General features: G+C 40.7%; 1 protein-coding gene across 1 annotated transcript in view; it reads left to right on the forward strand.

Annotated features, from left to right (window-relative positions):
- The window catches only part of LOC109930544 (cardiac-enriched FHL2-interacting protein), a 65,009-nt gene extending 60,866 nt beyond the window's left edge, over nt 1-4,143 (forward strand). Inside the window, exon 4 of the mRNA XM_020530022.2 lies at nt 23-4,143. Within this exon, the coding sequence (XP_020385611.2) occupies nt 183-3,944 (3,762 nt within the window). The 5' untranslated portion in view covers nt 23-182 and the 3' untranslated portion in view covers nt 3,945-4,143. The remainder of the gene's footprint in view (nt 1-22) is intronic.
- Nucleotides 4,144-15,790: the final 11,647 nt, after the last annotated feature.

Raw genomic sequence — 15,790 nt, forward strand, 5'->3', positions numbered from 1 at the left:
AACTGTATTTTTCTTTGCATAGGAAAGAAGCATTTCTTTCATGACTTGGTATCTGAATGGATGAAGAATGAAGAAGCTCCAGAAATCTTAAGACCGAAGCCAAATGTTTTAGAATCCCAAAGGAGAGTAGAATTGAATGTGTGTGTGTCAGTAAGACAGATTCTGGTGAGCAGCCCAGTATTATGGACTTTTTGGATAACTGGGGTACAGCAAAAACAAGGATCATGCAAGGACGTTCTAAGCACGTCGATGGTTTTAGTGACACGTCGAGCGCTGGAAGCATTTTGGATGAGACAGACAGAGAAGTAAGTAGACTTACAGAGCGTGCTTTTAAGAGCTTGTGTGTTGCAGAAGGAGGAATCTGTAATGATGTGGATATTCCCAGCTCACCGTCGGCTGTCAGTGTGAGTCAGACAAGTGACCTGCCAAGTTCAGACAAGGCCAAGCATTGTACGGGTGTATTGCAACACTGTAATAAATCATCGAAGATAATCCAAAAACAACCAAAAGAATTACCTGACACATTCCAGGAATCAACAGTCCAGTGTTCTGTCGAAAAAAACGATGCTAAACGTGGCTCAGTAACTGGCTTCTCAAGCGAAACTGTTGGATCAAGCCAGCATTCGGCCAAGCAAAAGTCAAAACTCTCTTCCCTGATCGAAGCTTTTGATCAAAGTGATAATGATTTCCCAGGAGATATCACGGCGAGTGCAAAACAAGATACTGTGAGTGGACATCCTGAATTACCAGGGGACAGTGATAATAAGGACATTGCACAATGGGACTCTTCAGCTATCATCAACTTGCACAAAGAGAAATCTAGTTTTTCTGTAGCTTGTCAAGAAAAGTATTGGGCAAATAAGAAGCAAATTCTACCAGGAAAAGGCAACAAAAACAATCCTTTGAGCTACATGAAAACTGCACAGTACAGAAAGCAAGGCCACTTCACTGATGTGGCAATTCCCAATCTTTCGAATAAAAAGGCAGACAAAGGTTTATCTGAAGTAGTCAGCAAAGTGAAGAAACCCGATCCAAAGAGCAACTTCCTGCACAGTGAGTGCAGTGCATTCAAATCCTGGCATGATCACAGTAAGTTTCTGTTTGAAGAGGATGATCATATTGAGAAACTTACTGTTAACCTTCAGTCCAGTGCACAAATACAAAACCTGTGCGCTGGCAATACGTTCAGTTGTAGAAAGGTGTGTTCATTGGGAACAGTGCAATCTCCAAATGAAGTCAAAGCTCAGAGAGCGGTGAACTGTTCACCCAGCAGCAAGGATTCAGACTTTCATTCAGTTCCGTCTGAGTGTAGTGTCAAAGGGAATGCAAAGCAACGCCACAGTTTGCAGGTAGTTGGACCCAAAAAGACTAGTGGTGGTGCCACAGAAAATGGGGACGAGGGAAAGGGGTTTCAGCTGTGGAGAAGCTCGAGGAATCCACGCCATAATAGGCAAATGGATACAGAGCTTGTGAGTGGAGAAGTGAGCTCTACAGAATGCCACCCTGCAGCTGACCTTACAACACACACTGAACAACTTCCTCGGGAAGAGAGTCCCTCCTTCAGCATTTCAAAGCTTCTCACACCAAATATTGTCCACAATGCAAATGAGACGGACAGGTCAACAATTGTAGTGACACCTCCCGGCATTCAGTTTCCTGTGGGTCAGGGAGATGAAGCTAAAGGAAGTGCTGATTACCACTTGCGTGAGAATTATAAATCCAAGGCATCAAGCCTGCTTTATAACCTCAAAGACGTCAGAAAACGAGTGAAATCCACCTACTCTAATGCTGGTGCAAGTCAGAGCCTTTCTGAGCAAAGCAAGAACAAGGATTATATTTACCAAAACATATACCGAGCCAGTGAAAGAACATCTTCCGCACCTTTAAGACTAGACATTAAGGAAAACCACATGGGGGATTCCAATGAAGAGGAAAAACAAGATAAAATGCCTAATGCCAAAAACGTGACTGCTACGTCTGGGCATCTCGGTAAAGCTACAGTTATCCATAAAGCCGAGCCAGACTCGTGGAAAAATGACGATTATCTTAACTTAAGGTCACCACAAACAGTTAAAGAGGCCAGAACTCATCCCAGTTGGCGAACAAGAAATGCAAGGCCTCGATCGGCGATGATAACGACAGAAATTCACGCAGAGAGAAGCTCGGACAAAAAGTGTACGTACCAGCCGAATATGCTCATTGACAAGAAGGAAACGAGTTGCCCTCCCACAACCTTCCAGAAAAAATCAGCGTTGGCAAGAGAAAGCCCAGAGGAAACACAGGCGATGCCAGAAAAGGCAGGCGAAACGCAAAACAGATTCCATCACAGCAGAAAACCAGAGTGTTCCTCATCCAGCCACAGGGGCAGAGCTAGCTATCCAACTGAAAATCATTTCAGAAAGCAAGATGACAAGTTGGCATTGCAAAAAGCAGAAGACATCTGTCGGCCAGTGTTGGAAGCGAATGTGGCCAACAATTGGATATCTTCCCATTCTGCCAAAGAGAAAGCCACACAGGACATAAAATCGCCGAACCAGTCCTATTTTGTCCTAGGTGATGACCGCTATCAAGATACGCAACGTATGATGGTTGATCTAATGGCTGAAAGGGGCGACAATGCCAAGAGGAGTTGTTCGAATAGTTGGCCTGCAGCTGACGAGGGCAAAGATACTGAAAAGAATGACTTGCAATATTATGCCCTCAGTGACTGGGCATCCAATTCTGGGAGGAAAGCCGAGAATCAAAGCTCTCTTCCAGAATATCAAAGTCACCTACAAGAGAAAATGGCAAGAGATTTACCGGGGCATAGAACGAAAGACAGTAGTCCCTTGGAGATGTCGTGCGAAGAAAAGTTCTACAATTTTTCAAAGCAAGAAGTACGAGGGAGTACAAACTCACCGAGGCCTAGTTTCTTTAAAATCAAAGACAATGTGTCGAAAACATCCCCAGTAACTAAAGGGGTGAGGCCAACTGTCCCTGAGTCGGTTCCTGAGGACCTACAGGCCAATACCGTCAAGGAAGCACCAAACCTGTTTCTGCCAGAAGGAAATCCAGAGGGTGACAAACGTGAGATTTCTGTGGAAAGATCAGCAGCAATGTATTCCCGGCCGGAGTCAGCATGTAGTATAGATTCAAAAACAGCGGGCAAACCGCCCGTTGTACCTCCAAAGTCTGAAAAAGCAATACGCCGAGCCAAGAAGCTGACCACCAGGAGAAAAAAGGCTGATGCCAGGCAGAAGACGCCAAGCGTTGACGACGCAGAAACCAAAGCGACTATCTCCACTGTACCAGTGTCTCCCCCACGCGTCCCCATATCACAAACGCCCGCGGTTTGTTCTCCAGAACCGACACAGCCAGTAGATTCATGTGTAATTCCAGCAGTACCCAACATCATGGCATTAAATAGCGTGCAGCCCATTGCATCCGTACATTCATTTCCACTAAGCCAACGGAAATTGCTTCAAGATCCTGAATCTGGCCAATATTTTTTTGTAGATATCCCAATTCAAGTGCAGGCAAAGACACTGTACGACCCAGAAACTGACAGATATTTCCAGGTGTCCATACCCTCAACAGGTCAAAATACATCGCTAGATTTTTTTAATAATTCCTACGTGTTATATCCTGGATTTCTATCTTTTCCTTTAACTTCTGTATCATCCATCAGGTCTCCATCTCAAATGTCAGCACCTGCAATTCTCCTGGATGTGCAAGACAAGGAGAAACCTTTACATGAATGGGTGAACACTGACTTGGGGCACACAGGGGTTCAGGGAAATGAGCCATATATTGAAACACTTTTTGATTCTCACACTGGATGCAGAGTAGATATGGAAGATGTGACTTGGTGCAGTGCAATGAGCAGTCAGTTGCAACCAGAGGGCCATAATTTGGACTTAATTGTCATGGGGGAACTGGAGGATATTGCCATAGAAAACAATTAGCAAAAGGTAACAAAGGCTGTGATAATACCATCGTGAAGGAATCTCAGCCTTTTAAAGACTATGTTCCTGTCTGCAGGATAACTCAGAAATGACATCTTGAGTTGTTCATACATGTTACTGCTTTGTAAGGTGGTTCATAATTATTCAAACGTTAAACTAGATACGGTGTCAGAAATTGGAAAATCAAATAAAGAAGCAAAAGGGAAATAAAGTATGCATCATTTCTTAATGGTAAAGAAGAAGAATTAATAGTTGCAAAAATTGATGGGCTTTGATGCTTGGATGACTAAAACATGCAATATATTTTGAGTTTCAGAGAGAATATGCATTATGTGATTTTCTTCCCCATTATTTTGCCTTTCTCTCAAGATATGTCTGTAATGGTGACTCTTCTTCAGAAGAGTTCTGAAGAGTCATATCACACTCGAAATGTTAACTCTGATTCTCTCTCAACAGATGCTGCCAGACCTGCTGAGTTTCTCCAGCACTTCTTGTGTTTGTTTCAGACTTCCAGAATCTGCACTATTTTTGCTTTTACATCTGTAATGATATTTTCTACTGAAGGTTAAAATCACAGTTTTGATAAATTGAGGATGGTCGTTCTTGACTGAAGTAAGCGATGATATTTTTAACATTTGATTTAAGCTTATTAAAAGAAGCAGTGCCATGTTGATTGTTCAGTAGTCCCATGTTTTCTATTGCTAAGGGTTGACAACATTTCATAAGTCTTGCACCAGTATTCTATTCCCACATGAGAAATATCAGCACCTTTTCCAAACCATACCAACATGTATTCATTAAATCATCCCCAATCAAAACATCTAAAATCAGAACACTTCTGAATACTACTTAGCTTTGTGTCGACTGAAATGTGCATTGCTTCTCTAATTCTCTCTCTGAAAACTAACCTGTATAATTCCTAAATGATAACACTCCCAAGTTCTGAACTCCTGCTTCATGTATCTCCACTACGCAATATGGTGAAACTTTATTCCATTAAGTTTTCAGAACGAATAGCATCAAAAATAATAAAGGTCGTAATTTCTCAGTTAATTTGTAGAGAAATCTGAATTAAGAAAGCAACTCCTTCCATCTTCTGATGGCTACGGAGGTGGAGGCAGAATTAAATGTACCTTGCAATAAGGAATTCAGCTTTAAATGGTAGAGAGGTTCCAGACTCGAGCTCTGAACTGTAAGTTACAAGTAATTTCACACTGCCTCCATAGGAAGATATTAAAATTAGCTGTTTCAGCTCTCTATATCATTTCCTGGAAATACATTGGTAACTGAGTGAAACCTCATTGTGGTTCAGATCTGCACCAGCAGCACAGATCTCAGCTGGGACTGTGATGCACAGGGCAGGAGATTGCAATTGCACTGATCTTAGAACCAGAGTAAGAGCCATCTCTACCTAGAAATGCCTGTTGTTCTTTGGTAGACACCAAATGAGGGCTTATGCACATTTTGTGCTTCATTGTAATATTCTCCACAACTAATTAGGTCACTGGCAGTCAATGTTCAACAGCAATAGCTTACATTTATGTACCACCTTTAACATACAACATTTCATGTTGCTTCACAATCATAGTCAGAAAGAAAAATCAGCACTGATCTAGAGAGCAGTGGACAAAAGCACGATCAAAAAGATTGGTTTTAAGGACCATCTTCCAGATGGAGAGAGAGGTAGAAAGCAGGTTGATTTATAATGGGAATATAAGAGTGTAGGACCTAACTGGCTAAAGACACAGCCGCCAATCATGAGACTGGAGTTTAGAGAAAAGCAGAGTTCTCAGAGAGATCGTAGGGCTCAAGGAGGTTACAGAGATAATGTGGGAGGATCCATTTGAATACAAATATGAGAGTTTTAAATTGGACGCATTACTGAAGAAACCATGTAAGTCAATGTGCTCATGGGTGAACAAGTAAGAATGTTCACTAGGATTACACACTAGAAAGATATCGGTTCATATGCAGCTACAAACTTGAAAAGAAAAAGATGTGACCCTGTAGAGGTCTGTAAGATCATGAGAGGCATAGATAAGGCAGACAGCCAACAGCTTTTCCCCAGGGTAGGGGAGTCTAAGATTAGAGAGCATAGGTTTAAGGTGAGAGGGGAGAGATACAAGAGGATGCAGAGGGGTAGTTTTTCACACAGAGGGTGGTGAGTGCCTGGAATGGGCTGCCAGAAGTAGCGATGCAGACAAATACAATTTCATCATTTAAGAAATATTTGTACACGGATGGGATAGGTATGGAGGAATATAGACCAAATGGCATCAGTTCAACCTCTATGACTCAAGGTAATTTAAATGTACTGTCAAAAAAGTTAAAGATTTCAAAATATTCTATTAATCTCACTTCCCAGTCTTTACTATTGCAGAAAGGAGATCATTTTTGCTTGAAATAGGTTATACTAACTTGCTGGAGTTTGTTTTATTTGAAGAGGTAACAGAAAAGCTCAATGAGAATTCATATTATGTGCATGGACTTTGAAAAGGCATTCAATATTGAGCCAAACAACAGATTTGTGAGAAAGTTGTAGCTTGTGAAATAAAAGTGAACAATAACATCGAAGACATAAAATTGATTGAGTGATAAGAAACAGGGGTCAGTATTGGGATCCTAGTTTTCCTGATATGTATTAGTGATCTAGATCTTGGAGTGCAGGGGACAATTTAAATATTTGGACCGGATAATATGAAACTTTGAAGCATTGGAAACTGTGAGAATAACATTACAGAACTCCAAAAGAATAGAGAAGTTGCTGGAGTGGGCAGAATGGTGGCAGATGAAGTTCAATGCAGAGAAGCATGAGTTGATGCATTTTGGTTGGAAGAAGAGGGTTAGATATGAAATAGAAACCAATACTTAAGGGGTGCACGGGCAGAAGGACCATGGTGTATATGTGCATAGATCCCTGACAGGTGGAAACAGCACTTTATAAAGTATACAGTATTTTCAACTTTATTAATAGAGACGTGGAGTATAAGAGAAAGGAGATTATGCTGAATGTGTACAAGACACTTTTTTGACCTCAGCTGAAGTATGGTGTACAGTTCTGTGTACCACATTGTAGGAAGGATGTGAATGCATTGGAGAGCATGCAGAGACATTTACAAGAATGGTTCCAGGAATGAGGAACACCAATTATGAAGACAAATTGGACAGAAGGCGGCTCAGAGGAATTCCGACAGATATTTTCAAAATCATGAGAGTGCTGGGTAGAGTAGAAACAGAAAGAGAAACTGTTTCTGCACCCAAAAGAATCAAGACTGAGAAGGTACAGATTTAGATTAATTTCCAAATGCTGCAAATGTGATGTGAGAAAAGTCTTTATTCACACGAGTCGTTTGGATCTGGATTACATAGCCTGGGAATGTGATGAAGGCAGAGTCAATTGAGGCATCCAAGAGATGATTGTTTAAATAGAAGCAATGTGAAAGGGTTTGAGGAAAATGTAAGAGAATGGCATTAAGTCATGACACTTGTTGGGAGCTGGTAAGCTCAGTTGGCCAAACAGCTGGTTTGTGATGCAGAGCAATACCAACAGTATGGGTGCAATTCCCACACCAGCTGAGCTTACTCTCCTCAATCTCACCCCTCGCCTGAGATGTGGTGAATCTCAGGTTAAACCACCACTAATGATTTCTTTTTCTCTGTCTACCCGCCCTATGATCCAATAGGAATCTGATGACTTTACCTTAAAATACATAATGGAGCAAGTAGCATTCTGCGCTGTAATACATCTGTGATTCAGTGATTCTGTCAAATGGCTGAAATTATATAGCATGTGAAAGTTGCAAAGGATAATCAGTAATCAAGTGTCAATCTGGAGTTCGAATGACATGGTGATTTCTCATGTGTTCCTGTGAAAAAAGGTAAGACACCTTCTGTCGGCAAGATAAGCAATGCTGTTATTGAAATATCTTTTCACAAACGCCAGTTACTGCTGATCTCTGCCACTAGGGGTCATGCAGCAATGAGAATATTATAGGAATAAAGCATAATTCAATGGTTACAGCGCAGAAAGAGGCCATTCAACCCATCATTGTCAGTGCTGGCCCATTGAAGGAGTGCTTCATCGAGTGACACTCCCCTGCCTTTTCCTCATAGGCATGCATTTATTTTTCCTTTTCAGATAATGATCCAATTCCCGTTTGAAAGCAACAATTGATTCTGATTGTGTAGTCCAAATCTTAACAACTCACTGATTGAGAATGCTTATCCTCATGTCGCCATTACATTTTTGGCCAAATATCTTAATTCAGTGTCCCTAATTCTCTATTCTTCCACAATAAGAACAGTTTCTCCCTATCTACCCTATCAATAACCTTATGATTTTGAGCACCTCAAGCAAACCTCCCAAACTTCTCTTTTCCAAGGAGACCAGATTTTTCAATCTTTCTATGTAACTATGGAACCATTTGTGAATCTTCTCTGCACCCTCTCTAATGCCTTCATATTTGTCCTAAAATGTGATGCCCAGAATTAGATGTAATATTCCAACTGGGGCCAAACAAGTCTTGTATACAGGTTTAACTTAGAGTCATAGAGTTATACAACGTGGAGACAACCCTTCAGTCCAACCAGTCCACCTGGCCAAACTAACTTAGTCACACCTGCCTGCTCCGGTCCATATCCCTCTAAACCTTTCCTATTCATGCACTTATCCAAATGTCTTTTAAATGTTGTGACTCTACCCGCATCCATCACTTCCTATGGACGTTCATTCCACACATGAACTGCTCTCTGTGCAAAAGAAATTACCCCTCATGTCTTTTTAAAATTTTTCTCCTCTCACTTTAAAAATATGCCCCCCTAGTCTTGCAATCCCCCACCCTAGAGAAACGACATTTGCCATTCACTTTATCTATGCCCCTCATGACTTTATAAACCTCTATAAGGTCATTCCTCAAACTCCTACGTTCTAGTGAATAAGTCCCAGCCTATCCATTGTCTCCTTATACCTCTAAACTTCCATTCCTAGCAACGTCCTATTAAATTTTTTTCTGAACCCTCTCCAGCTTAATGATATCCCTCCGTATAACAGGGCAATGAGAACTGGGCACAGTTCTCCAGAAGAGGCCTCACCAACCTCAATATGATGCCCCAACTTCTATACTCAAAGGTCTGAGCTGAACTTCTTTGCTTTGGTACTCAATGCCCCTACTGATAAATCCCAGTGTAATCAACCAGTCTCTCAAACTGTTCTGTCATCTTCGATGTTTTATGCACGAACCTAGGTTCCTCTGCTCTTCCAATTATTTTGAAAGTGTACATTTTGTTTTATATTGTTATATTGTGTAAATTTCATACCAAAATGAACCATCTAAACTTTATATCTCATCTTCCATTTTTTGCTCATTCCAACAACCTGCCTATGCTCTTTTGAAGTTCCTCACTATCTTCTTCACATGATACTTCCAAGTTTCATATCATCTGCACATTTTTAAATTGTGCCCTTAACACTGAGGAATAGGTATTTAATATATGTTAGGAATAGCAGATGTCCTAACACCAATCCCTGGGAAGCTCCATGATAAACTTTCTTCCAGCCTGGAAGACAACTTTTGACCATGACTCTCAGTTTCCTGATACTCAGCCAATTTCATATCCATGTCCTTTTTATTCTATAAGCTCTAACTTTGCTCACAAGTCAGTGTGTGGCACTTTTTTCTTGAAAGTCCATGTACAGCACATTGATAGCATTACCCTAATCAACCCTCTCCAGCACCTCATTAAAAATTTCAAACAAGTTAAGTATGATGTTTTCTTAATGAATCTAAACTGGCTTTCCTTTAAAAAAACTCACATTTGCCTAAGTGAGTAGTAGTTTTGTCTCAATTCATGGTTTGTAAAAGCCTCCTCACCAGCAAGAATAAACTGACTTGGTAAAGTCTTGGCAAAGACAGATGCAAAGTATGGCAGGACTGACATGTGAAGGAAGACTTGTATTTACCATAATTTACAAGAATGAGGGAGGATTTCATAGAAACATATAAAATCCTGATGGGACTGGACAGGCTAGATGTGGGAAGAATGTTCCCAATGTTGGGGAAGTCCAGAAATAGGGGTTACAGTCTAAGAATAAAGTGTAAGCCCATCGGGACTGAGATGAGGAAGAATTTCTTCACTGAGAGAGATGTGAACACGTGGAATTCTCTACCACAGAAAAATGTGGGGGCCAATTAGTTAGATATATTCAAGAAGGAGCTCAACATTGCCCTCACAGCATTAGGGATACGCAGTGTGGAGAGAAAGCTGGAGTGGGATACTGAAATTGCAAGATCAGCCATGATCATATAGAATAATGGTGCAGGCTCAAAGGGCTGAATAGCCTACTCCTGCATCTATTTTCTATGTTTCTATGTATCACAGCCAACCGACTCCATCTCCGCCGCCCCACTCCCCACCTCAAAGTGTTAAGCTCCTTTTTGGTCCCTAATTGGCTTCAGTCTTTTTCTAACTACCTTTTAATGATTTATACAATGATAGAAGACTTTTGGATTATCTTTATATTAGTTTCCAGTCTCTTCTTATTCTCTTTCTTTCCTTCTGGTATTTGCTTACCGGATAGTGTCAAGAATCTTAAGCTGCACTCATCCAAGCAAGTGTGGAGTATTCTATTCACACTCCTGACTCATGACTTATAGATAGTGTACATGCTTTGGGGAGTAAAGAGATGTGTTACTCACTGCAGGATTCCTAACTTCTGCCTGCTCTTGTAGCTACTGTATTTATATGGCTAGTCCAGCTCAGTTTATGGTCAATGGTGACCTTCAGGATGTTGATAGTGGAGAATTCAGTAATGGTAATGCCATTGATTGTCAAGGGCCAATGGTTAGATTCTCTCTGGTTGTAAGTAGAAATTGCCTGGCATTTGCATGTCATGTATGTTGTTTGCCACTTGTCAGCACAGGCCTGGATATTGTCCAGCTCTTGCTGCATTTGGACATGAACCGCTCCAGTATCTGAGGAGTCACAAATGGTGCTGAAGACTGTGCAATCGTCAGTAAACATCCCCACTTCTGACTTTATGATGGAGGGAAGGTCATTGATGAAGAAACTGAAGATGGTTAGGCCTAGGACAGTACCCTGAGGATCTCCTGCAGAGATGTCCTGCAGCTGTGATGGTTGACTTCCAACCCTACAACCATCTTCCTATGTGCCAAGTAGAACTCAAACCAGAGACCTCTCTTTAAAAAAGACATGACTGGGTATTAAATATTTCTGCAAAAAGGGTGTTCAGAAAGGAAAGGTTGGGGGATTGAAAAGGAGCTTTACACCATTAAAGAAAATATGGTTGACTCAGGCTAGGTTTTCAGAAGATGTAAATGTAGGTGCCACAGGGGAAATACTGAAAGGTTGTTGCCTGTCCCTGGGAAAAGCAGAACAGAGGAGAACAGCCTCAGAATAGGAAAATAAATGCCAAACACTGCAGATGCTGAAAACAGACACAGAAAGTGCAGAAAGACCTCTGCAGGTCTGGCAGCATCCATGGAAAGAGAACGAGAGCTAATGTTTTAAGGTCCAACATGACTCTTCTTCGGAATTAGTTCAGAATAAGGGATCTCAGTCATTTAGGACTGAGATGAGGAGAAATTACTTCAGTCAGAAGTTTGTCAATTTTTGGAATTCTCTATACCAGAGAGTTATGAATGTTGCATCATTGGATATATTTAAGGGTGAGATGGACAAATTTATGACCTCTCAGGCATTTGAGAGATACAGAAAGTGGGTGAGAAAGTGAGGCAGAAGACTGTATTCTATGGGGAAGCGCACTCCAAGGGCCATATGATCTACTCCTGCAGCTATTTCTTACAAGAAATTCATCATAATTCAGCCACATAATGTTAATGAGGAAACAGCTACAGATGGCCAAAGATCGAATAGGAGGAACTGAAATTTCCTCACATTGGATGGATGTGGATAGTGGTTTTTCCAAAGATTGGGTTGAAACTTCTTTTGCTTTTCTCTGTTAGAAAATATTTCAATAAAGGCACAGGAATACAGGATGTGTTCATAATGGGAGGTTTGACAAACTGTGTGGAAGAAAGCAAGCATTTGCTGACCATCAAAGATTAACTTAGTGAGTGGTGGCTACATTCCTTTGGAAAAAGAAAGTGAAATATCTAAATATAGATACTTAACAGATTGAAACAACAGAGGTGTGATGCCCAGAGACTGAGGTAATTAAAAAAGGTTACTGACAAAATGAGATTCTGGATTTATATGTAGGCAAGGAAGTGTCTGAATTTGTACAAGAATGGTTCATCAATAGCTTACAGGTATCAACATTAAGTTAGTTCGAAGGTAAAGGGATAACTGAGGTACTTGCATGTAGACCAGTTCTATCCTCATGCCTTTGAAGTTGGCTTCCCCCCAGTTAATTACTCGTGCTCTGGAGAGTACTTTATCTTTTTCCATAGCCAAGGTAAATCTTATGAGGCAATGATCATTGTTCCCGTAATGACACTATTCACTTGCCAAGCCCATTGCCAAGAATCAGGTTAAGCAAATTCTCCTTTCTCATTAGATTGGAAACGAACCACTGTAGAAAATTCTCCTGTTCATATTTTAGTAACTCTTGGTCCTCCTCTGTACTTTACATTTGTAATTGCCCAGTCCTACATCGGCCATAATCTCGGCAAAACCTCCTGAATTGTCAAGACCTCACCAATTCCTTCTCCTTTAACAAAACACCTTTAAAACCTCACACCAAGCTTTGGGCCATCTGTCTGAAAATCTCTTCCTGTGACTCAAAGGTGAAATTTTGTTCAATGGCAATTCTGTGAAGTGTTTTAGGATGTTTAACTAGGTCGAAGACAAATTATTGGTGCTGCATTCTGAGAAGTCTCATGTTAAATGTACTTGTGTCGAGCATTTCAGCACACATGCCTTTTGATCATTCCCAATCCATTCCTTCATTGGAGTTCCATTTTAAGCAAGAACAGTTGGTACATCTGTATAACTGCACACAGACTGGGATATATTGGTCTGTGCCCAAGGAAAGGAGAAGGCAGACTCAAGGTTGGCTATCAGAGCAATCAAAGGGAAAAGAATGAGCAGTGCAATGATAGAGCTTGCGTATCTCAGCTGGAGCAACAGGGCTATGAAGAAAAAGGAGATTGAAGGATAGGCAAGCAGTGAAGATGTCAGTATTGTCTAAGTGGTTTAGCGTGGTGTGAAGAACTGCCATGATGGCTGACAAACAGTGATTGCCCCCACTGTAAGTCAGTGCACCTACTGTGAACAGCAACAAATCCGAAACCAGGACATGAGGCACTAGGTGTACAGTCAATCACTATACCAGTCCTCCAACATCATAGAAAACATTTATCACCTCCATTAACACCAGGGTAGACTGCTGTATCTGGCATGAGAACCTTCTACGCCCGAAACATCAGCCTTCCTGCTCCTCTGATGCTGCTTGACCTGCTGTGTTCATCCAGCTCTACACCTTGTTATTCTCAGGCTAACAAGTGAGCATGGTTAGAGGAAATATGGTTGGTTTATGTCTAGACTTTCAGAAGAAATAAATTTAGATTCCACAGAGAGGTACTGAAAGGTTGTTGCCCTTCCCCACGTGACCTAGAACATAGGAGAACAGCCTCAGAATAAGGAAATAAATAGTAAACACTGCAGTCGCTGAAAACAAAGACAACGTACTCTAAAAGCTCTGCCTGACTGGCAGCCTCGATGCAAAGAGAATGAGTGTTTATGTTTTAGGGTCCAACTTGACTCTTCTTCAGAATGAAAGATCTCATTCGTTTAGGACTGAGATGAGGAAAAAAAATTATTTGGTTTGTGAAAGTTTGGAATTTCTACCCAAAAGAGCTGTGAATGTTCCATCATTGAATATATTTAAAGGGTGAGATGGACGCATTTATGTCCAATCAAAGTTAAAAGGTGTAACCATTAAGTTAATTAGAAAAGTATGCAATGAAGAGTAGTCACTCTCAAAACCAATTCAGCATTTGATTAAGTAGCAAACAAAGTAGTCCGAAAAAGCTTGGGTTATGGTTCAATCAAACAGGCAAAGACTGTTATGATTGTCCAAGGCCATTCACTGAGTCTCGTCTTATCACTAGTTGAGTTCTTTCTGGTACATTCTTAGTTGTTAGTTCACCAATGGTTTTAACAAGGTCAGGAGTGGGACTGTTTTCTGATATTGAAACATTATTCATCCCCATGCACACTCTTCTAATGAGACAATTTAATTTAGATCCACTCAAACCACAAGTGTCAATATTTGTGGACAACCATTTGTGTTGGATTTTTCTTTATTCAATTTACTGAAAATCTTAGATTTTTTTTAAATTATATACAAACATAGAACCTTATCACATTATTTTCCATTATTGGCATTCCCAGCAATGACCTCACTCTTCATTGTAAGTAATTACATAATAATTCATTAAATATGGCATTATTGATAACAGGACAAATGTGTTATTTACAATATATATTAATGACTTGAATGAGGCAAGTGAATGTATTATTGTCAAGTTTGCTTGGTAGCATAAAAATAAGTGGGAAGGCAAGTGTTGAGGATGACGCAAAGAGCCAACAGAGGGAGATAGACAAATTAAGCAAGTGGTCAAAGGCTTGGCAGATGGTTCATAATGTAGGAAAATCACAGGAAGAATAGCGGAACTGAGCATTACTTAAATGGAGAAAGACTGCAGAAAGGGAACAGAGTATAAAAGTAGGTAACGTTTGCTAAAATAATACAGAAAACTAGTGAGATCACAGCTGGAATACTGTGAACAATCTTGGGCCCCTTATCTAAGTAGAGGAATACTAACCATGGAGACAATCCAGAGAAGGTTCACTAGATTGCTACCAGATATAGAGGGACTGTCATATGGGAAGAGATTGAGTAAATTGGGCCAGTGCTCACTGGAATGTAAGAATAAGTGGTGACCTCATTGAAACCTGCAAGTTTCTGAGAGGACTTGACACGGTAGTTGTGGAAAGGTTGTTTCCCGTTGTGGAAGAACCTACAACCAGGCGGCATAATCTCATTTAAAACAGAGATGATGAAGAATTGCTTCTCTCAGAGAGTTGTGAATCTGTGGAATTCTTTACCACTGAAGGCTGTTGAGGTTGGGTCATTAATTATACTCAAGGCTTAAATGGACAGGTTTTTAACAGTAAGGGAATCAATGTTTATGAGAAAAATGCAGGCAAGAGGAGTTGAGGATTTTCAGATTAGCCAGGATCTCATTGAATGGTAGAGCAGACTGAATGGGCTGAATGGACCACTTCTGTTCCTACATCTTATGGTCTTATGAATATAAAATCAAACCAGAAATTCAAGACTCCTTTTGGAAGCATCCCCAATTGGCTTTAAGTATTCCGAAGACTAAATGCATTTGGAGCTGGAGGTGGTGGGATTAAGCCCCACAATAGGACTTGAGCACAAGTCGAGGTTGACACTGAGTGGAAGTTTGCTTTTGCTGATTTGAATTAAGAATGGGTGACCGCAACCCAATAATATCCCATCGGTCTGAATGATACCATCTGCCTGGAATACAAGCAAAGGGAGTGAAGCAATGCAACAAAATTACAGCTCATAAAAGGCACTTCATTTTTTTTGACATTCTGAAGGTGCTGAACAGGAAGTCAATCCTGGAAAGAGACAATGTGACTTCAAAACTGCAAGTGTACAACTATTTCTTCAAGACTGGCTAAAGAAAGTTTGTTGTGTTTGACTTTCAGGTGAGTTATTTGAACAGTACAACAGGTAAGGACGGAGTCCCATACTGAGAGATCCTAGCGGAAGGTGGGAAAGAAGTTTGCTATCATCACAATAACAGTCCTTAAGAGATTTTCCTAGCAAT

Source organism: Rhincodon typus, chromosome 34, assembly GCF_021869965.1.
Source record: "Rhincodon typus isolate 14 chromosome 34, sRhiTyp1.1, whole genome shotgun sequence".
NCBI classification, from domain to species: Eukaryota; Metazoa; Chordata; class Chondrichthyes; order Orectolobiformes; family Rhincodontidae; genus Rhincodon; species Rhincodon typus.